The sequence below is a fragment of the Tauraco erythrolophus genome, chromosome 29, assembly GCF_009769465.1.
Source record: "Tauraco erythrolophus isolate bTauEry1 chromosome 29, bTauEry1.pri, whole genome shotgun sequence".
In the NCBI taxonomy this organism is placed as follows: domain Eukaryota; kingdom Metazoa; phylum Chordata; class Aves; order Musophagiformes; family Musophagidae; genus Tauraco; species Tauraco erythrolophus.
In genome coordinates, this window is record NC_141493.1 from 2,829,765 (window position 1) to 2,851,428 (window position 21,664).

General features: G+C 47.4%; 2 protein-coding genes across 2 annotated transcripts; one reads left to right on the forward strand and one right to left on the reverse strand.

Annotated features, from left to right (window-relative positions):
* Positions 1-4,857: 4,857 nt before the first annotated feature.
* On the forward strand, positions 4,858-9,054 carry LOC104371744 (neurofilament medium chain). Its single transcript, XM_086627994.1, is given in 5 exon segments — positions 4,858-5,919; positions 6,229-6,353; positions 7,634-8,076; positions 8,079-8,873; positions 8,876-9,054. Coding segments are annotated over 5 exon segments (2,604 nt in total).
* Positions 9,055-15,689: 6,635 nt separating this feature from the next.
* On the reverse strand, positions 15,690-19,943 carry LOC147526671 (neurofilament light polypeptide-like). Its single transcript, XM_086628203.1, is given in 5 exon segments — positions 15,690-15,883; positions 16,955-17,274; positions 18,233-18,344; positions 18,347-18,356; positions 18,891-19,943. Coding segments are annotated over 5 exon segments (1,689 nt in total).
* Between the last annotated feature and the right edge of the window lie 1,721 nt (positions 19,944-21,664).

The following is a 21,664-nucleotide window of genomic DNA, read 5'->3' on the forward strand; positions in this document are numbered from 1 at the left end:
GAAAAATGTAGGCGGCACAGTAAATGTTTAGATTTTTGATGTTAGTAAATGACTGAAGTATGCTTGTAGCTGTGAAATCATTCTTGGTGTTGACACTGAAGGAAACTTAGGTCTGTAGGTTTAACTGCTTTTGCAGCAAATAAATCCCGAAAAGCGAAAGCAGCAATGAGCTCGATGATGGTCTGTAGGAATTTGCAAGAAATTTCCATTCGCTGGTCAATTGAATGCAAATGCTGCTGTAAGACTGTGTTTTCAGAAATTTATTACCTTCAAATGCAACACAAAGCATTTCTGCATGATGAGAATAATGCAAGTGTCTGGAAATGTTTGATTTAAGGTCCTGAAATGCGACCACTGGCTGAAAGGGAACGATGAAAAGTGAGACGTGTTAGGAAAACGTTACTGTGTTATGGTTCTGGCTTGAGAAAGTCCAGTTTAGAGCGGAAAGAAAATGAACATATAAATTTTTCAAAGCACAAGCATTGCCCAGTAGGACCTTTGCGTTTCATGCTGTGGCAGGCTCCCAAAAAGCCCGGCGTAGCTGCGTGAGTCGGGCTGCCCGGTCTCACCAGTGCTCCCAGCAACTCTGAGACAGACGGAGGTGAAATGCCCATGGTTCAGTCCCCTCCACTACGTCCTCCTTCCTTCATCGTACTGAGTGCCCCCAAAGGATGCTGAAGATAATTAGTGAATGAGCATGATAACCCATCACTAAACCCCCCACAGAATCTGATACTTCAGATTCTGAACAAATTACAAAAAGAAACAAAAAAAAAGGAAATTCTTGTAAAAGTTCAGCTTCCCATGGAGCTGGACGCCAGCCCTGCTCGTTCATGCCATGGCCCAATCCTGCAGTGCTGTGCACTCCTTCCATGAGTGCTGATCACTTCTTGGCTTCCTTAGGAATTAAGGTCCTAAAGCCTTTTTCAAGAAGCATCCAACACTGTGTAGGACTAAGGCTCTTAGTGCATAAATCTTAAGTGTTTTCTTCCACAGCTGTGGCTATATAAATGTTCCCAGGACACATCCTCAGCTGGACTGAAATGTCCGTCCTTGCTCTCCTGACTCTGCTGGAATGAGACCAGTTTACACCAGCTGATTATCTGGGCCATTATTTATTACGAGTTTATGGTGACCAAATAAGCGTCCAGGACGTCAAGGTCTTCAGCTGATAAAAGTCGGTACAACTCCCCTGGCCTGGAGAGTCACACCGATTTATGTTGCTCGGTGGTCTGGACTATAAAAAGTGGACCAAATTCTGATTTCCTCACTCTTTTTTCATTCAGACAAAATTCCTTCTCATGTTACTGTTTGCCCTCCTTGCATGGATATGACTAAGACCTATTCAGGCTTAAATTGCTTAAGCTTAAATCAGGCTTATATTAAAAACAGGCAGCCTCTTAGCAACAGAAACCTTTTTAAGCTGATAAATAATTTTGTACTATCTGTCCAGTTGTCTTCATTCTGCTATCTCTTTGTAACATAAAAAACTCCACCCAAAAATCCCTTTTCTTCAACTCATCTGATTCTATAATTAAAAAAAAAAAAAAGATATTGAAGTTAATCCATGATCATTGGATATATCTTAAACTCCTTTATCTGGCAGCAGTCAAGCTGTTCTGCAACTCCACCTTCTGTATTTTCTTTCCTTTTTTTTTTTTTAAGGAAGCTGCAGAACTCAAGTCTCATCCTCCTATAGTATTTCTTTAATGCAGGTTTGTCAATAATCAAGATTAAAATCAATGCTGCTGCTTTTCCATTCTGTGGGAGTGCCTGTGCCTTCCCTTCTTCAAAGCCTGAGACATCAGGTTGCTGTTTGCTCCAAAGCACCAATACTTCGTTGTTAAACTTTGAGGGTAAAAGTTCTTTATAAGCAGAAATAACCATCTGCATTTCAAAATCTCCAAAGTGGATATTGACAGAAAAAGGGATTCGTTGCCCATCAGAAATAAGGCAACATTTGAGACTGATTTCCCTGACTCATTCTAACCTTCAGATCACCTTCAGGATAACGTAGCAGGAGCACCGTCCACCTGCATGTGGTTATAGATCCCAAACGAACATTGCAAGAATGTGCTTTAAATTAAAACAACGTATTTTACTTCGGAAGGATTTCTGTAAGTGCTTGTAAACATCTCAGTGAATGCAAACTTTATCTCATTTAAATATCCTGATTTTTAAGGTAATCAGTATGTATTATGAAAATTACTGTGTTCTGTAAAAGTTTGCATTGCTTGAATTTCAATATTAAATAAATAAGTCAAACACTATCACTGCTTGATTATAAAGCAACAATTTATTTTGCATGCTGGGTAAATGGATTTTAAACAATTCATGCATCAAGGTATTTAATGAAAGGGAGTTCAATTACAAAGTTCAGTATGTCCCTCCCTACTTGCTGTTCAACACCATTCACTTGTTTTCAGAAGAATAAGGGGATAATAAAAACTCCCAAGTACCTCTGTTAACCATATGTTTTCTTTTCCAGAAAGTTTTCCATATGTATAAGAACAAGATCTGTTCCCCCCCCCCCAATCCAGTCTTTACTTAACCAGGAAAAGAGCAGTAATAAACCAGATCATAACATATCTTTTGCCCTAAAAGGAAACAAAATGCAATGCCATAGTAGATAGCAATTTTGTTCTGACTTCCAGTTAAATCCAAAGGGCTGCTTTTTGCCTATGGAAAAAACTTTTAGCAAAATTAATGGAACAGATTTAGACTCTGTGATTGCTTCAATTATAATAAACCCTTTTCTCTCTGTTTATCATATAAAGCCCCAGAGAGGTTAAACAGTGGATCTCACTGCCTGTGTTTGCAAATACAATTCAGCAGATAACTCGGATAATTCTGACTTCTCCTCTGACTGCAGTGCTGCAGTCCTATGACAGCATCATATTAATGAGCCAGCGGAGGTACGATGCTCCATGTGGTTTGCAAAGTTTAACCCTGTCCCTCAGAATTCCCTAACTCACCACCGTGAAGGCACAGCAGCACCAAACCCAGGAACTGTGTATGTCCCAGATTAAAGGCAAGAAGGCAATTTTTGAGAAGGATTTTGCCTGTTTGCAAGATCATCTGCTTAAAAAATCACAGGCTGCTGAGCACAGGCAGACCCTTTCCAGCACCTTTATGAACGAGGAGCCCTCAGCATTCCTCTGCTTCTCAACGGGAGCTGTAGCAGGGCTTCTTCTAGCACCAGCAGTTTGGTTTTGTGGTGGTTTTTTTTTTTTTTTCCTTTGCAGCTTACTAATCAATCGCCTGTGTAGCTGTAATCCATCCAAGAGGAGTTCAAAGTCTGGTTGGCAGCTAGTCACTGTAATGCAACCCATACAAACTGTATTGTACCATGTAAACATAATTTTTAACCAGGTTTCAAAGAAGGAGAGTTTATTTCTAAGCAATGCACCAAGCGTTCCATTAAAATGTGAGGGTGGGAGGAAAAGAGAGGAGGAAAGGCAGGGGAAGAAGACTCAAGATCAAGGATTTTGGATGCCAGGGGGGTTCTTTCAAACTCTTGTTTACTGCCCGGCTGCTCTAGCACTGCAACGGCTGCACCCAGCCTCCTGCTGCAGCTCCCGCTTCCTGCGCCTGTCCTCCGCCCCAAACGGAGGCGAAGCCTTTGCAGGGAGCGCTCCTTGCCGCAAAGCAACCCAGGGCAACCACCCAGGGCACCCACCCAGGGCACCCACCCGGTGAACCCACCCAGGGCACCCACCCAGTGAACCCACCCAGGACACCCACCCGGTGAACCCACCCAGGGCACCCACCCAGTGAACCTACCCAGGGCACCCACCCAGGACACCCACCCAGTAAACCCACCCTCCCTTCTCTGCCCGCTTTTGACCTTCAAATGTCAGACCCCGCCTGGAGAAGGGGGATGGGGGGGGGGGGGGGGGGGGGGGCTGCATCTTGGGACCCCTCTGCCTCCTGCCCACCGCAGCTCGCCCCGGTGCAGGGCGGCCCCCGCTGCCCCCCGCGCCCGGCGGGAGCTGCCCGTGGTGCTGCAGCCGCCGGTGCCACCCCGGTGCCACCCCGAGCCCGGCCCCGGCCCCGGCCCCGGCCCCGGCCCCGGCCCCGGCCCCGGCCCCGGCCCTACCCTGCGGGCTCCGCCGGGCGCTGCTCCACCGCCCCCGGCAGCGGCCCGGTGTCGGCACCGCGCTCCGCTCCGCCATGGCCGCTGCGGGAGGGGGGCTGCGGGGGGGGCGGAGAGAGAAAAGAGAGAAAAGAAGGAAAAGAAAGAAGAGAGAGAAAAGAAAGAAAGGAAAGAAAAAGAAGGGAAAGAAAAGAAAAGAAGGAAAAGAAAGAAACATAAAATAAATGAAATAAATAAAGAAATAAAAGAAATAAAAGAAATAAAAGAAATAAAAGAAATAAAAGAAATAAAAGAAATAAGGTGATAGCCTAGGGAAGGGGGAAGAGGGGAGCAGGGCCAGAGGGAAGGAGCAGGGGGAAGGGGGAACAGGGGGAGAGAGAAGGGAAGGGGGGAGGGGAGACAGGGAAAGGGATGGGAAAGGGGGAAGGAGGAGCAGCGGGAAGGGAGAAGGGGAAAGAGGAAGAAGGGAGGGGGGGAAGCAAGGGGAAGGGGGGAATGGGGAAGGGGCATAGGGGGGCATCAGGGGCTGAGGGGCCGGGCAGGGGGAGCGGGAAGGGAAGGGGGAGCCGGGGCAGGGGGCAGGAGCGGGGGAGGCGAGAGGCGGGGCCGGGGAGGCGGGGCCGGGGCAGGGCCGGGGGGGGGATGCCGCCCCCCGCACACGTGTGCGGGGCCGCCCCGCTGCCGCCCGGCGGGGCTATATAAGGGGCGGCGGCCGCCGGAGCAGCGCCGCGTTGCCGCCCGCCACCCCCGAGTGCCCCACCATGAGCTACACGATGGAGCCCCTGGGCAACCCCTCGTACCGCCGGGTGACCGAGACCCGGGCCACCTACAGCCGCGCCAGCGCCTCCCCGTCCAGCGGCTTCCGCTCGCAGTCGTGGTCCCGGGGCTCGGGCAGCACCGTCTCCTCCTCCTACAAGCGCCCCAACCTGGGGGGGCCGCGGGCCGCCTACGGCTCCACGGTGCTGAGCTCCGCCGAGAGCCTGGACGTCAGCCAGTCCTCGCTGCTGAACGGCGCGGCGGAGCTGAAGCTGAGCCGCTCCAACGAGAAGGAGCAGCTGCAGGGGCTGAACGACCGCTTCGCCGGCTACATCGAGAAGGTGCACTACCTGGAGCAGCAGAACAAGGAGATCGAGGCGGAGCTGGCGGCGCTGCGGCAGAAACACGCCGGGCGGGCGCAGCTGAGCGACGCCTACGAGCAGGAGCTGCGGGAGCTGCGCGGAGCCCTGGAGCAGGTGAGCCACGAGAAGGCGCAGATCCAGCTGGACTCGGAGCACATCGAGGAGGACATCCAGCGCCTGCGGGAGCGCTTCGAGGATGAGGCGCGGCTGCGCGACGAGACGGAGGCCACCATCCGCGCCCTGCGCAAGGAGATGGAGGAGGCCTCGCTGATGCGGGCGGAGCTGGACAAGAAGGTGCAGTCGCTGCAGGACGAGGTGGCCTTCCTGCGGGGCAACCACGAGGAGGAGGTGGCCGAGCTGCTGGCGCAGCTCCAGGCGTCCCACGCCACCGTGGAGAGGAAGGACTACCTGAAGACCGACCTGACCACGGCGCTGAAGGAGATCCGCGCCCAGCTGGAGTGCCAGTCCGACCACAACATGCACCAGGCCGAGGAGTGGTTCAAGTGCCGCTACGCCAAGCTGACGGAGGCGGCCGAGCAGAACAAGGAGGCCATCCGCTCCGCCAAGGAGGAGATCGCCGAGTACCGCCGGCAGCTGCAGTCCAAGAGCATCGAGCTGGAGTCGGTGCGCGGCACCAAGGAGTCGCTGGAGCGGCAGCTCAGCGACATCGAGGAGCGCCACAACAACGACCTCAGCACCTACCAGGTAGCGGGGAGGGCCTCCCAGGCTGCGCCGGGCACGGGGGGGACGGCGGCGGTGCCCGGGTACCGGCTCCGCAGCGAGGGATGCGGGGGGAGCGCAGGGGGAGGCGCCGGCTGCGGGGCTGGGCCCCATCCCGAGGGCTGGCTGCAGGGGGAGGGGGGTGTCGGTGGGAGCCGGGTGGGTCCTGCGGTGATCCTGGTACTGCCTCCCCGGGAATGAGTTTCTGGAAGTCCTTTTTGAAAACTTTTTCTGCCCTGTCTCTGCGTGAAGCGTCTGTCTGTGTCTCAGAGGTTTTCTGGGTCTCTGTTGCAGGACACGATTCATCAGCTGGAGAACGAGCTTAGAGGAACAAAGTGGGAAATGGCACGTCACTTGAGGGAATACCAGGACCTCCTCAATGTCAAGATGGCCCTGGATATTGAAATTGCTGCATACAGGTACAGTAGGATCACTGCGGACATGTCTGGAATATTAATAGCACTGCAGATGCTGCTGGCTTGGGAAGCTTTGTCACAGATAAGAAGTATCTGCATGCAGTGAACACAAGTAAAATTGGAGCTTGACTAAATTACTACAACCATTTCAAAATCTACGCAGATCTAAGGAGCGTTTCCAGTAAGAACCTGGAGTTCGTTAGGGACCAGCTCTGGTAATCGGTGGCAAAGCTCCCAGGGAGCTCAGTGGGTGCAGGGCAGCATGACTCAGTGCACCAGCACAAGGTGCCGCATTCTGCCCTTGTTTACAAAAGCAAAAGATGCGGTAAAAGACAAGTTTATTTTTAATTCCCGTTTGCTTTGCATATGCCAAGCAAGTGGTGCTTATCACCTGAATCCCCTTTTATCACTTGAGAGAGACAGTGCACTTGCTTGATCATGGTTTCAAGCAGGGAGTGCTCATCTGCTTGTCACAAACACTTTCGCTTTTCTTGCTCAACTTTCCTTTAAAGGCATCCGCTCTAATCTGGAGCAGGAACACTGCTTGCTATTGCCATCACCTGGCAGGTTTTTTTTAGTCTCCTTTGCATCACTTTATAACTCTCATTGGAGAGCTGCTGACTTTTCTGGGTCACAGGCTTAGATGAAAAACAGGCATTGGAATATAAGAAAAGTAAGAACAAACAAAAAAAAATACATCTCCAGATCTGCTTAAATTCCTGAGGTGGCTCATACAAACACACAGATACCTGAGGGTCTACAGCTGTTTGTTGCCAAAGTTAGAGGAACAGAAGTCTGAAGTCTTCAGTTTTCATAGCCACACAAGAAAGGTGGATGCCCAAACTATCAAACTAGGACATACACTCTAATTGGCTTTGAAGATCTCAGCCACAATATTTGATTTGGGTCTGTTGGCTGTGTCAGACTATCAGTTTGCTAAAGTTGTAACACGTCCTAGGGGTCAATTATTTTGCCATACTCTGTGCTGACTTACACTGTGCTAAAGTTTTTTGACATTAAGGATGCATTTAGACTGATCTGCCAAAGGTGCTGCACTTGCCACATGCAAACCAAGCTAAAAGCTGCTTGCTGAATATGAATTTACCAAAAGAACTGAATCAAGGAAAGTGAAAATGGGGCTGTGAGCAATGGATTATGCTGATCAGCTCTAGCATATTCCACATACAAACTGGTTTCATCCTGCTGATAGAAATATTCTAATAGCTGTCCCTTATGTTGGGTTTTATGCTAATATTTTTTTTTCCTTCTCCCAATTCCCTTAGGAAGCTGCTGGAGGGTGAAGAGACAAGATTCAGTGCCTTCTCTGGAAGCATTACTGGACCCATATTCACACACAGGCAACCATCTGTCACAATAGCATCCACTAAAATTCAGAAAACAAAAATTGAACCACCAAAGCTGAAGGTCCAGCACAAGTTTGTAGAAGAAATCATTGAAGAGACAAAGGTAGAGGATGAAAAGTCTGAAATGGAAGATGCCCTAGCAGCTATTGCCGAAGAAATGGCAGCCAAGGCCCAGCAAGAAGAACAGGAGGAAGAAAAAGCAGAAGAAGCAGCTGTAGAGGAAGAAATTGTTTCTGAGAAGGCCGCTGCAGAACAAGCAGCTGCACCTGAGGAAGAGAAGGAGGAAGAAGAAGCAGAGGAGGAAGAAGAAGCTGCAAAATCTGATGCAGCGGAAGAAGGAGGTTCTGAGAAAGAAGAAATAGAGGAAAGGAAGAAGAGGAGGAGGCTGGGGAAGAGGGGGAAGAAGCTGAGGTCAAGGGCAAAGCTGAAGAGGTAGCAGCAAAGGTAGAGAAGGTCAAAACACCTCCCTCAAAGTCACCCCCTAAATCCCCTGTAACAGAGCCGGCCAAGGCTGTCCAGAAAGAAGCAGCTGCAGAAGCAGGAAAAGATCAGAAGGTGGAGAAAGGTGGTGAGAAACCAGCCAAGGAGGAAGAGAAAGCAGCATCTCCAGAGAAGCCAGCGACACCAAAGGTAACCTCTCCAGACAAGGCAGTGACCCCGGAGAAGCCTGCGACCCCGGAGAAGCCTGCAACTCCAGAGAAAGCAGTGACCCCGGAGAAGCCGGCGACCCCAGAGAAGCCTCGTTCTCCTGAAAAGCCAGCAACCCCAGAGAAGCCTCGTTCTCCTGAAAAGCCGGCGACTCCAGAGAAGCCTCGTTCTCCTGAAAAGCCGGCAACCCCAGAAAAGCCTCGTTCTCCCGAAAAGCCAGCGACCCCAGAAAAGCCCCGCTCTCCCGAAAAGCCGGCGACTCCAGAGAAGCCAGCCTCCCCAGTCAAAGATGAAAAGGCTGTGGTGGAGGAGACCATCACTGTCACAAAGGTAACAAAAGTTAGTGCAGAGGTAGAGAAAGGGTCCAGGAAAGAAGACATTGCAGTGAATGGGGAGGTGGAGGAAAAATCCAAAGAGAAGGAGGTTGAGGAGGAAGACAAGGGAGTTGTCACCAATGGCCTAGATGTGAGCCCAATTGATGATAAGGGTGAGAAAATTGTAGTAACCAAAAAGCAGAGAAGATCACTGCTGAAGGTGGGGACAGTACAACCACGTACATCACGAAGTCAGTGACAGTCACTCAGAAGGTAGAGGAACATGAAGAAAGCTTTGAGGAGAAATTAGTGTCCACCAAGAAAGTGGAGAAAGTTACTTCACATGCTGTAGTAAAAGAGATTAAAGAGACCGAATAAAATAAATCATAGCTAAATTAAAAAAAATTAAAGAGCTTGGGTCGGTGCAAAAGGTTAAGCCATATGACAGCTGCAAAATGCATGTGAGTGACGGCTTCAAAGCAGAACGGGTTCTCTCATGGAGGCTCCAGACACACAGTATTTTACTTTTTTGTGCAATATAGGGGAGGGGGGGGGAATGCATGCAGGCTCAAGATGTGCTCCCTCCACAGAGCTTGGGGTTCTAAAAAATAAATACTAATAATAGTGCATGAGATGAAATGTGCAAAGGAAGCTTTTGAATTTCCTGAGCTGTTGGAGGGACATATCTGAGGAACGACTTAAGATGTATTATGCAAAGAACCAACTGAGCCAAAAACAAACAGAAAACAGTAATAGAATATTCATGAGAACCAGAACTCTCCTAGCCTTAAAAAAAAAAAAGCTACTTATAAATAATTATGTTTACCTCACTGGTGCAATTAGGGTGGACTTTTGCTCATGGGAGAACCTAGTTGACATGCACAGTACGCAACCTTTTGTTGTTTGATGTAAAAGTCACAGCAGTTCTTGCTCAATAAAGGTCAATACTGAAAACATGACTTGTCTGACTTTTTTTCCAACTCAGATCCTTCCCCGAAGTTTGATACTCTGTCCTGAATGGGAACACAGTTGTGTGGGTTGAGAAGTTCCTTGAGGTTTTTCCTTAGTGTCTTCATTTAGAAAACGTGTTTGAATTGGATGTGATGAACAAATTTCCTATAATGCAACACAAATACTTGAGCATGGTTTAAGCAAATACTTAAGAGCCATATCCAGTGCTTTCTAGAGTAAAGATGAATCTATTGAATTCTGCTGCTGGGCCTTTAGGTGCTTAGAGGGGTTGCAATTGCTCTTGAAGTGAGGAGGTGTCTGAGCCATGCGCTGCTAACATCGCTTATCTGAGCGATCCTGCCTGCACTAAGTGTGAAAGTGTTAAACTCTGCTGCAGATATAGCTTTCCTCCCCACACACTAGCCTCAACATGCAAGGAGAGCCTTCAAGATGCAATTTCCAGATCCTTCCCTGATTTCCCTGCGAAGCGAGCCTGTCTGTGAGCCACACTGGTCCTGGCATCTTCTATGGCACTCGTTTGTCACTTAAGTGTGCAAAGACCAATTAAGTAATCTCTACCAAGACACTATGTGTTCATCAAAATAGGGTAGTTTCTGATTATTTTTTCTCATCCTGCCTTAATTATATGGGAACATCCTTATTGGTTCTCTGTCTAAAATGATCAACAAGTACAATCTGCCTCTAAATGCAAAATTATAAAAAGAGCAAATAAATTCCTGGAAGGAAACTGTCTTAGGGGTTACACCAGTATTGAGTATGAAAAATATTCCTAACTTGCTTTTTACATATTTTTCCATTCAAAAATCGCTGTAGAAATGAGACCCTTGCAGGTTCTGAACTGGGGCTAGGTAGGGCTCAGATTGTACCTGGTGTGACTGACAGATAAAACCAAACTAAAGAATTTTTCTGTTTTCAATAGAAAGGCCTCCTGATGTTGGCTACTTGCAGGTTGGCTTTATTAAGAAGAAAGGGCCCTCTAAAATCCCACTACATGGAAAATAAATGGAGACAAATGAAACAAAGGGGAAAAGAGGAGGGCCCCAACTCCAAGGAATTAATATATCTTATTATGGGATTATTATTGAGTTTATTTCTATTACATTTCAAAAGGAAAGCAAAGAACGCTGCTCCTGCCTTACCTACCATAACTAGCAAAGAAAAGCAAATGATTTTTAAGCCTGGGTTCAGCACATGGACTGTCCCGAAATCTGTTGACTAATTGAGAGTCTGATCAAAATCTGTATGATTTGCACATGCCTTCCAGTTCTTTATGCTATCAATAATTGAAGATCAAGTAGTTTTTAATTGAAAGGGTTCTGCATGTCCTTCACTGGAGAAATTGTAAAAAGTCCACAGCAGATAAGGCTTTCAAATAAATCTGAATGTCTTTGTGTAGGAAAGTAATAAATGTTTCTCCTGCTGATATCAATAATGGAAATCGGTGCTCAACAGCTTGCTGGCTGAGTGACGTTTAATTAAAGCAGAGTTAGCAAATTAAATAGCAGCTTCTCTGTAGTGAGCTTATTGTGAAAGTTACATGTGTATGTGACATAAAAATACCCACACCTTTAGGAATAAGGAGTTAAGTAGCCCAGTCACACTCACCTACTGTCAGGAAGAGGTTGCAGCAAGCTATGTTAAAATAGAGACTTGCCCAATGGCTTGTGAGCGTTGAAGCAATTTTTCTCTTGGATCTAATAAAATTTTCGAGACAACACCGCAACTAGAAACAAAAACTACACCAGAGACCAATATTTAACATCAAACTTTCTCTTTGCGTGCTTCCAAATAAGTTCCAGAATCTGCTAAAATGTCACAAACTGCAAAGCCAGTGGGCTACCACCCCTCAGCATAGGAAGTCAGGCATCTTCAGCATCCAGACCAAGAAAGGTCACCTTGTACAGTGAATTAAATGTTGATGTCAGTGGGAGACTGAACACCACCATTAACGTGGGCTTACGCAGGTGCAGGTGGGATCTCAAACTGACTAGCTATTTTTCATGTTATTTTTTTATTTTCAGTTCTGGCAGGATGTAGGTACAAGGACATAGAGATGATTATTTCTGGGGTTCTGATTCTGCTTGCACATTGGCAGCCCAACGAGGATTGCAGTTTCTTGTACAAAGGGCTGCACCAACACTTCTGCCCAGGGTACGTCGGCTTTCTGGGATGGTTTTGGGAAGTCACTGCACAGACAGCATGGGAGGCAAACTCCTGGCCATGGTGTATTTCAAAACATCCTCATTTCTCCCCCTTTTTCCACCCAAAACATAGTTCAGCCATCAGTTATCACCGAGAACTGCATTTTTTTTCCTCTGCTCTAACATACAAATAAATTTGTGAGTTTAGCCTATTTCCCACTGCAAATGTTTCCATCAAATCCTAAGAGAAATAAGCAACTGGTTAACACATTTCTAAATATTTATAAAACTATAAGAACTGATTAATATTTAATGTTGCCAAGAGGTTTTGTCTACTGACATCTGCAATCAAACAGTTTCAAAAGATAGCATAATTCCAGGGCAGAGATGCATAAATAGTATGTTATTTGCCTGTTCTGCACCAATTACTTCTTCAGACTCTGCATAACCAGCGAAGAGATTAATTACTTTCAGACACAGAAGTTCATTGATCAATACGAAAGACGAAGGGAAAAACATTAATTAATGGAAGTTACTGTGAAGATTTGTGCATCTTATTTAAGGTGGACCACCAAGACCCCCGCGACTTCAGGAGCTGGAGAGCTCTAAACCAGGATCTTTTTACCATACAGCTGTGGAGGAGGCGTGCTTAAGAGATTTGCACCGTCCCCAAACTAAATTCCAGGTGGAAAGAAACTGGGAAGTGTTACGAAACACAAATAGGTTGCATTTGCCAGGGAGCTGAGTCAGGTGCCAGAACTTTCTCCAGGCATCAGGGTTCGTGCTTTTCCCATTCACGTGTGGGCTTTCTTCCTCCTCTGTTCAGGATTAAACTACCCTTAACTAACCTAGCAAGGCAGCAAACCATGAACTGTCAATTATTTAGTTACTAGAAGCTAAATTCCTTGAATCTGGATACTATACCAGTACAAGTTTTCCTTTTGCCCAGTGGAAGAGGGGCGAGTGTGTGTCTCAAGAAAAGCACTCAGGACAAATACAATTTGTCTCTTCCCTGTGATGAGATCTCAGCCTGATGCAGACCCCGTCTGCTCAAGCAGCGAGAGAAAATTTGGGGTCAGACTCGCAGCTTTACTTGCAGCTGCAACTTGGGTTAAAGTTTCTGTCGTGTCTCCCTCTGCCTGCTTTTACTGCATTGCGTCAAAGCGAGCTCCTGGATTTTCAAAGGTAAAACAAGGGTTGCCAGCAGGATCCCCACAACCCTGAGAGCATCTTGGCACAAAAACCCACTCTTCCATCCTCCGTCCCACCAGTTTAACCTTAGCAGCAAGTCAGGAGTAGGGGTGACAACCCAGGCTGGACGGTCACTGCAGCTCGTCGCTCTCTGCAGCTCATTGTCACGGCTGCGACTCACACATTCCCTGCAGAGTCGTGACATCTCTCCTCTAGCTGCAATACATTAAAAATAACATAAGGAGTGGGGATCAGATTGATACACTGCAAGGAGAAATGCGTTTGCTGGTGTATCTCTCCGTGTGCTGGTCTGAGAGCATCCCTAGCAGCCTGGTTGCAAAGATTTGGAGAGCTGCGAGCTGTATTGCTTCCCAGAAGGGAAAGGGATACAAAGGACTGAATGAAGTTTATCTGCAAAAAAACACATGAAAGAGGAAGAAAAACCAGATATTGCAAAGTTAAAAGGAGCTCAGAGTGCTTGGAGAAAGGCAAGATAGGGGCAGTGGTTTTAATATACACCAATCTATTTAACAGTGGTTTGGCTTTACTGGCTGCGATGAGTTCTGATCTGTGCGTATCATTTTTGGCTCTGCAGGAGCAGAACCTCTCTGCCAACTGAAGTGCCATGCTAAGCATTTTCTGATGGAGCACTCAGGTGGATTTCCAAGTATCATCTCTTAGACTCAATATTCTGCAGTTTGAAGCGGGCTATCGCACTCCAGAAGGAGCAGGTCTCCAATCAATAGCTTTTAAAAGTGCTGAGCAAAGAGCATGGCCAAGTCTCTGGTTCATGGTACCACAAATACTCGCCACTGCTTTCCTGGAGATGGAAAACAAAATCTGCTTTGTAAGAATAAGTCTGCATAAACACACGGAGAAAAATCTCCATTAAAAGCAGCAGGGAAATGTGAAAAGAATTAAAAGAAGAGGTATTGTTGAAGAAAGGAAAAATTAATTTACTTGCTTGCCTTCTGGTTCTTAAAAGCATCAAAAAATACAAGAAAGCAGGAAAAAAAAAAAAAAGCAGCGCATTTGGAAATGATTCCAGGACTCCCTGAACAGGAGTTTCTGGAATTACTACATACAAGTACAAACTCAAACTTTCCTGAAGGCTTTTTTTTTCTTTTCTCTTTTTCCTGCTGTTTTTCCTGGGAACATGTAAGAAAATAAATGTTTAAAGCTCTTACCTCATCCATCATCATCATCTTCATAACTCTTTCAACACTGAAAAGGGAGATGCTTTTGGAACACCTCTAAAGTTTGTACAAAAGACACTTCCTTTCTCTCTGAACACAGCCATCGAGGAGAACCAGTGCCAGTCCACTGACACCATGAAGCCAGTGTGCAAAGTGAAGTTACTCCCAAGTCCTATGCAAAAAATGCATCTAACTGAAAGCAACTGTCATAGTTTTAGTGCAGCCATGCAATGCCTGTTTTAATGTGGGTTTTCCTGGAGTTAGTTTATTTTAAATGGTTTAATTTGCAGCATTAGTCTAGCACTTACCTTTAGCACAAGGTTTAATTTTATGCATCGACTTTAGCTAATTGAAAATAGAGGCTCAGACCACAGGACATTGCTTTCAGAACTGTCAGGCTTTGCTCTTTGAGCTGTTCCTATTTTGTGCCTGGTCACAGATAGACCTTTCTTTGTCTCATACTCAAAGCTTTAAAAGGCCCTGCCAAATCCTCAGTAGAAAAGGAGCCTCTTTAGCCCATAGTGGATTGACTTCAGACAGCACCCTGAAGGCAGCTCACTTTCAAGTAGCAGAGAACTGCCACCTCATTATCCTTCTCTTTAAAACCTTGCCACTTTTTTTTTTTTTTTAAACATACAGACCTTGCTCCAAGCCTCAGCTATATCTGCAGTCATTCTTCCCTTCTTCCACTGAACTGTCAGAGATTAAACAACTTCCTACCACTGTTTAACAGCCATGTGATGTTTGCATTCCCTACATTATCCATTATTCTTTTGTCAAATACCCATTTTGCTTCTGTATTGGTTGCTACTAAAATTTCCTTTTTCGTAAAGCAAAAGGGAGCTTGTGTGCACACAGCAGCCCCGTGAGACCCATCACAAAGCCAACAGCACATTCAGACTTCAGTGTATTTTTACCATTGTAAGATTTCCACATGAAATTCTACAGCCCCATCAAGAAATTCTTTGTCCACCTATCAGTCCCCCAAGCATACCAGCTAGAGATAGAAACCAGCATCCCATATCCTGCTACACTGGCTTGAAAGCCGAGTGTGATGTAGCACTTTATCAACCTTTAAAGTCCATTAGTGACACATGACACACACGAGGAATCTGTGTAAGCATTTCTGTAACTTTATTGACTAGCTTTATTGCACATACTTATTGAAGCCTCCATTATTTTACCCACCCAAGGTTTCCATAATTATTTTAAATGCAAGTTAAAGATAACTTTCATTCCCAGGACTTATTTTTTCCCCCTTTTTTAAATTTTAAGGTTCTGAATCACCCATGAAAGACATAACCCCTGAATTCATACGTGTAGACCATGCAGCATTCAGGGAGCAAGCCAGTGGGTGCTCTGCAAGCATACTGATACTCTGCACAGAGAGAGACATCATAGATCATTAACTTTAAACCTCAGTGGTCACTGAATTAAATATGTGAGACTGCAATTTTAGCTCAGTCAATCATTTATTCTGTTGACCTGATGAGAAAGCTGGACTGCCTAAAAATCAAGCCTTCTTTTTCACTTCACTCTCTTCCTTTCCTGCTGCTTCTTTCTCTTCCTTTTCTTTCTCTTCCTTTTCCTCCTCGGCAGTTTCCTCAGCAGTTTCCTGAGACTCCTCTCCTTCTTCAGCTGCTGTTTCTTCCCCTTCTCCTTCCTCTTCCTCACCCTCTTTGGCTTCTTCAGATTCTTCCTTAGCACCTTTGAAAGCAACAAGAAATATTTCACATCTATGGACTGTTCCTAATCCCAATTTAACCAGAGCCAGCACGCCTGCATCCTTCAACCCCACACATTCAGATGGCAGCCAACTAAACACGATGGGGCTGGCAACTGATTTTTGTATGAAAGCAGAGACATTTATCTAGGACTTGCAAGGGAGACCAACAAAACTACACAACCAACTTATTTTAGGTTTCAGAGAGAGTGAAACGCTTTATAGGCCTCTTAAAAATCATGGCCTTGAAAGACAGTAATTGACTGGACTCATTGCTTTAAGCCTTATCCAAAGATTTGAGTTCAAAAACGAATCTTGCCATTGCTCTCCAACTGGCTCTTTAGCTACCATTTCATTATAGTTAATCTTTACACTAATAAACTCCTTGAATAGTTCAGTGGTAACAATGCATTTCAGATATATTTAGGTTAAATCCTTCAGAGCTATGCAACTGAAGTTGGGAAAAGCAACTCTGGATAACATTCCTTTTTACATTTTCCTTGAGTTTGATAAATAAATTATGGGGCACCAAGGAAGTGGCATACACTTTGCTTGAACAAGAAAACTACCTGGACCTCAGGCAATTGGTATTGCTATCTGCTGAACCCCACAGCTACATCCACAAACATCAGCTGATGCTCCCACTATCACAAGTTACTCTCTGGGAATTAGTATTTAGCTCAGGATGTTCTTGTTCCTTCTTTTTGGGGATGCCTGTAATAGCTAAGTACTGTCTGCTGCTATATTGATATAGCATGTTCAAGTATTCTCATTGTTGGTTTCAGTAACTTGAATGGAAAAACACCCAGTGATTTCCAAGGGAGTAGAATCAGTCCTATCATCTGCCTGACACCGAACATTTACCTTACCTTCCATTCAATACTCAAGTCTTTCCTGCTTAAATGCTGTGTGCTTAATCCCACAATCCTTTGCTCATGTAAGCAGACAATGAGAGGGGTCTAATCATTACACCTAGTCATCAGGATTTCTGGGTTTTACCCCATATGAGCAGGGTGAAGCATGAAAGAGAGGGATTTGAAAGTAACTGTAAGTACCTTCCTCCTCTTCTTCAGCCTCTTCACCTCCTGCTTCTTCCTCACCTTCCTCTTTCTCTTCCTCCTCACCTTCCTCTGCAGGGGCTGCCTTGGCTTCTCCTACTTTAGCAGACTCAATTGTTTCCTCTATTTCAATCTGTTCTTCCTGAACATGACTGGAGTAGTACGTGGGGAAGGAACGGGTTGTCATCAAGTAGGAGCTGGACTGGAGACCACTGTAGGCAGACCTGCCAAAAGTTGGGGCAGTCTGGGTGTAGCCACTGGTGATGCTTCCAACACTAGTGAAACTGAGTCGGGTCTCTTCCCCTTCCAGTAGCTTCCTAGCAGAAAAAAGCAAATAGAAGCGACATAGTTATGTTGCAGCAGCATTCAGCAGATTCACCTACAGACCAAGATACTACTATGCTTTGAGCAGCACAAGCCCTAGAGACTGCATGCTTGGGAGCACAAAAGCTAACCCATAATGAGTAGCTACATGGCAATCCTACCCTATCTTCTTGGAATAATTTAAAAGTTTGAGGTAGGCATTACTGGTGAATTAATAATTTTCCTTTTTAGGAGAAATAACGGGGCAAAAAATCCTCTAGGACTAGGTTCCACAGCAGGTGAAGTTAGAGGTGTACTTTAGTCGCCTGTAGGGTTGCAAAGAACAACGCAGATGAAGCAATTTGATGTTATGTTTACCTATTAGGCAAGGTTTCTTGCCACCTTCTCAATATTCCCCTTGTGGCATTCACAGGAACTCTGTTTCGGCATTTGCCCTTTCTAGCAGTATCTAGGACAAAATACTAAAGAGCTACATAACAGCAGTTCTGCTGTAAAATATTTGCTTTGCAGGAGATTGCTTCTGTGAGTTAGAAGCAAAGCCTGTTCTTAAAAGCAGGTAAGGTATTTCCAATTTTGAGAACACAGCCATCTGTATCAAAAAGGTCCACCGATACAAAATCTCTTTGCTCTAAGTACAGAACTGGTATTTTTACCTGTAAAGATGGAGAACAGAGATCATATATTGTGGAACCAGGAGTTCTGTATGCATATACATACACACTGTTATACTCACTGAAGTGTGCTGCACTAAATATTTTGCTTTAAGCAAATATTTTACCTCAAAAGCACTGCTTCTTCCAACAGCAAGACAATGGAGAAAACCTGTTTAAACTCTGACAACTATCTATGAAAATCTCTGCTGGAGAAATGACAAATAGAATGGATTCTCTTGAAGAGAGAAAATGAACTTGATTCAAGTTCTGACTTACTAAAATATTCCCCCCATCATACCTATATGCTGCAATTTCGATGTCCAGGGCCATTTTCACATTAAGCAGATCTTGATATTCCTTCAAATATCGAGCCATTTCACTCTTCGTGGTTCTCAGCTCGTTCTCCAATTGTTGATTGTATCCTGTTGGAAGTAACAATATCGACAGTGTAAAATTCTCAATTCTCCTGTGTCTAGCAATAATACCTTGCAAGGAATTTCTCTAATCCTATTAGCTTAATCTTGCTCTAGCAGACAGAAAACCAACAGCTCCATCCTCAGCCAAAGAGGCACCACTTACCAAATCCCACCTTCCCTGGCAGGGTTTTCCCACCCTTCTACATACACCTTATTGTTCCGTCCCTACTTAATGTTAAAAGCCCAATTTTCTGCTATCCAAGGACTAAAGCACGCATGAGGTTTGTTTCGGTTTTGGCTTCTATGTCCTTTTTCTGGTTTTAGCTTAAGGATGCCGGTTTTATAATGGTACAGTCAAGGATTTATCAGTATATGGATACACGATGTATCACACACTATAGCTCTGTGGCATTTCACATTATAATTTTACGATTCTTTATAGGTTAGGTATGTAGTACAGTTACAGAATTTATGTGTGAGCTAGAAGCCATGCCCCCCTTTCCAGGATGACCCCCCCAGCAAACCCCGACCCCCCCTCACCTGCAGGGCGGAGATGTCGGCGCTCTGCTTCTCTTCCAGCTCCTGCAGCTGCTTCTCCAGCGCCTCGTTCATCCCGCGGGTGGCCTCGATCTCCAGCGTCTTGGCCTTGAGCAGGCGGCGGCTCTCGGAGACCTCGTCCTTGGCGGCGCGGACGGCGTCGGTGTTCTTGGCGGCGCTCTCGCTGAGGACGGTGAAGCGGCTGCGGAACCACTCCTCGGCGTTCTGCATGTTGCGCGCCGCCAGCTTCTCGTACTGCGCGCGGATGTCGCGCAGCGCGGCGGAGAGGTCGGGCTTGGCCGACACGTCCATCTCCACGGAGAGGTGCGCGTACTGGATCTGCGCCTGCAGCTCCGCCAGCTCCTCCTCATGCACCTTCTTGAGGAAGGCCAGCTCGTCCAGCAAGCTGTCCACCCGCTTCTCCAGCTCCGCCCGCGCCAGCGCCGCCTCGTCCGCGCCCTTGCGCACCTCCAGCAGCCGCGCCTCCGCGTCCTCCCGGCTCAGCACCTCCTCCTCGTAGCGCGCCTGCAGCCCGCGCAGCGTCTCCTCCAGGCTCTCCCGCTCGCCCTGCAGCGCCTGCTTCTCGCTCGCCGCCTCCTCGGCCGCCAGCCGCAGCTCGCGGATCTCCTGCTCGTAGAGGGCGCGGAAGCGGGAGGGCTCGGCGTGCTTCTGCCGCAGCACCAGCAGCTCGGCCTCCAGCACCTTGTTCTGCTGCTCCAGCTCGTGCACGCGCTCGATGAAGCAGGCGAAGCGGTCGTTGAGGTCCTGCAGCTGCGCCCGCTCCTGACTGCGGATGGACTTGAGGTCGTTGCTGATGGCCGCCACCTGGCTCAGGTCGAGGCTGTCCACGGAGTGCAGAAGGGAGCCCGACGTGCTGGAAGTGGCGTAGCTACGCCGCACCGACACCGCGGAGACGGGCGCCGACAGGCTGGAGTACGCCGAGCGCGCCGAGCTGTAGCCGCCGCCGCTGCGCATCGCCGAGACGTGGAGCCGGGGGCTCTCGGCGTACCGCCGCTTGTAGGAGGGGAAGAACGGGTCGTAGCCGTACGTGCTCATGGCGGCGGCGGGAGCCAGCGGCTGCTGTGCGGAACGGCGCGGCGCGGCCGCCACTATTTATCGGCGGGGAGGGCGGGCGGGGCCGGGGCGGAGCAGCGGCAGCGCGCTGAGGGACGGCCCGCGCGGCTCCGCGCCTGCGGAGCGGGCGGCGCTGGTGCTGCCTGTCAGCGGGCGCGGGAACCGCCCTGCCGGGCCCGAGGGAGGCCGGAGGGGACGGGGGGGACGGGGGGGACGGGGGGGGGGGGGGCCCGAGCCGTCGGCTCGGGCCCCCCCCCCCCCCGTCCCCTCCGGCCTCCCTCGGGCCCGGCCGCCGCCCCCCAGCCCGTCGCGGCACCGCTGCCCCGGCAGGCGCCGTTTCGGGGTGTCGGGGCGGCCCGGGGCCCCCTGGGGTGCGCGCAGCCCCTCGCCGCACCGCGAACCCCCCCGAGCGCGCGCGCGAATAGCGATTTTTGGTGCCTTCGGTTCGCAGGTTTTGCCAGGGACGTGGGCGCGTCGCGTTGCCGCTGCCCTCGCCGTGCCCTGTGTTGCAGGTGGTTCCTAATAACCAGGGAATTGCGTGAACGAAGGAGCGAACATGGGGCATGGCTCATCCTAGGAGGATGCTTGAGTTATCTAGTTATCCCGCTTCGCTCCCCCTCTTCCTTGGAATTCTGTAGAGGTGAGTCTGTCTGAGACATGGGCCGTAGGCACTGAGTGCTTAATTATCCTGCCTAAGCTGGCTGATACAGGGACTAAAACTGGAGAGCTGCATTGCAGCTGCCTCTGACCCATCTTGCTAGCCACTGGTTGATTAAACCAAAACGATGTTTATCAAAATAAACTACGAATATATCGAGCATGGAATTCATCAGGTGCTCAAAAAAGCACAAATAATTTGTCAGAAGGGCAAATTTATTACAAAACAAACTCTTCAAAGTTTTCTTGAAGGAATAAATGTAGGCTTGGGTTGAAGGCCATTATTGGGAGAGAGACATACCTCAAAAATGCTTAATTGCTTCCTAAAGAGGAAGATTAGTAATATACATAAATTAATCTGTACGCCTGTCACTAATTGCAATGGTACATAAGTATTTCTGGCACAAAGATATGTTTGCTTAATCCCAGTCATCTACTAAAGGTAGAGTAGGGTTGATTTAATCATGTTCCTACTGTCTTCTAGTAATCTCAGACAGACTGTTACCTCTTGTATGGCATCATTTCCGTAGGTTTCAGGGTGCTTGAATGCACACTTGAATTATTAAGCTGTGCAAAGCAATGGCCTGTCAGAGGTACAAAGCTGCAGTCCCTTTTCCTCTGAGCTCGTGCGAGATGGAATGAACTGTGCTAAGAGCTGGTAAAGGTTTATGCATCACTACGTCACGGTAGAGCCGATGAGAGATTTTATTTGCAAATCTAATGTGTCCCCATGAAGATCAATCAAATTGTTCTCAATTTACAAGCACTGCAGTGAGGCTTCTACTCAAAATTTTACTCAAAATTTGTGATTTAAATTTCAGTAGCAGTTGCATTCATGCGTGTTAGAACAGTTATCCGTTATTCAGACATTGAATACACAAAGTACAGCAGCACAGGTGTGGCTTCATGTGTTAATAAATTCTAGCTTAACTGGGAGATTGGGTTTGACTTTTGCCCAAAAAGTGGCTTGTGTAGCTTGCAGAGCTGGGGAAGAAAGGAGCAAAAATTCACAGCGGGTTTGGTCAGAGATTCAGCCAGCTTCTAAA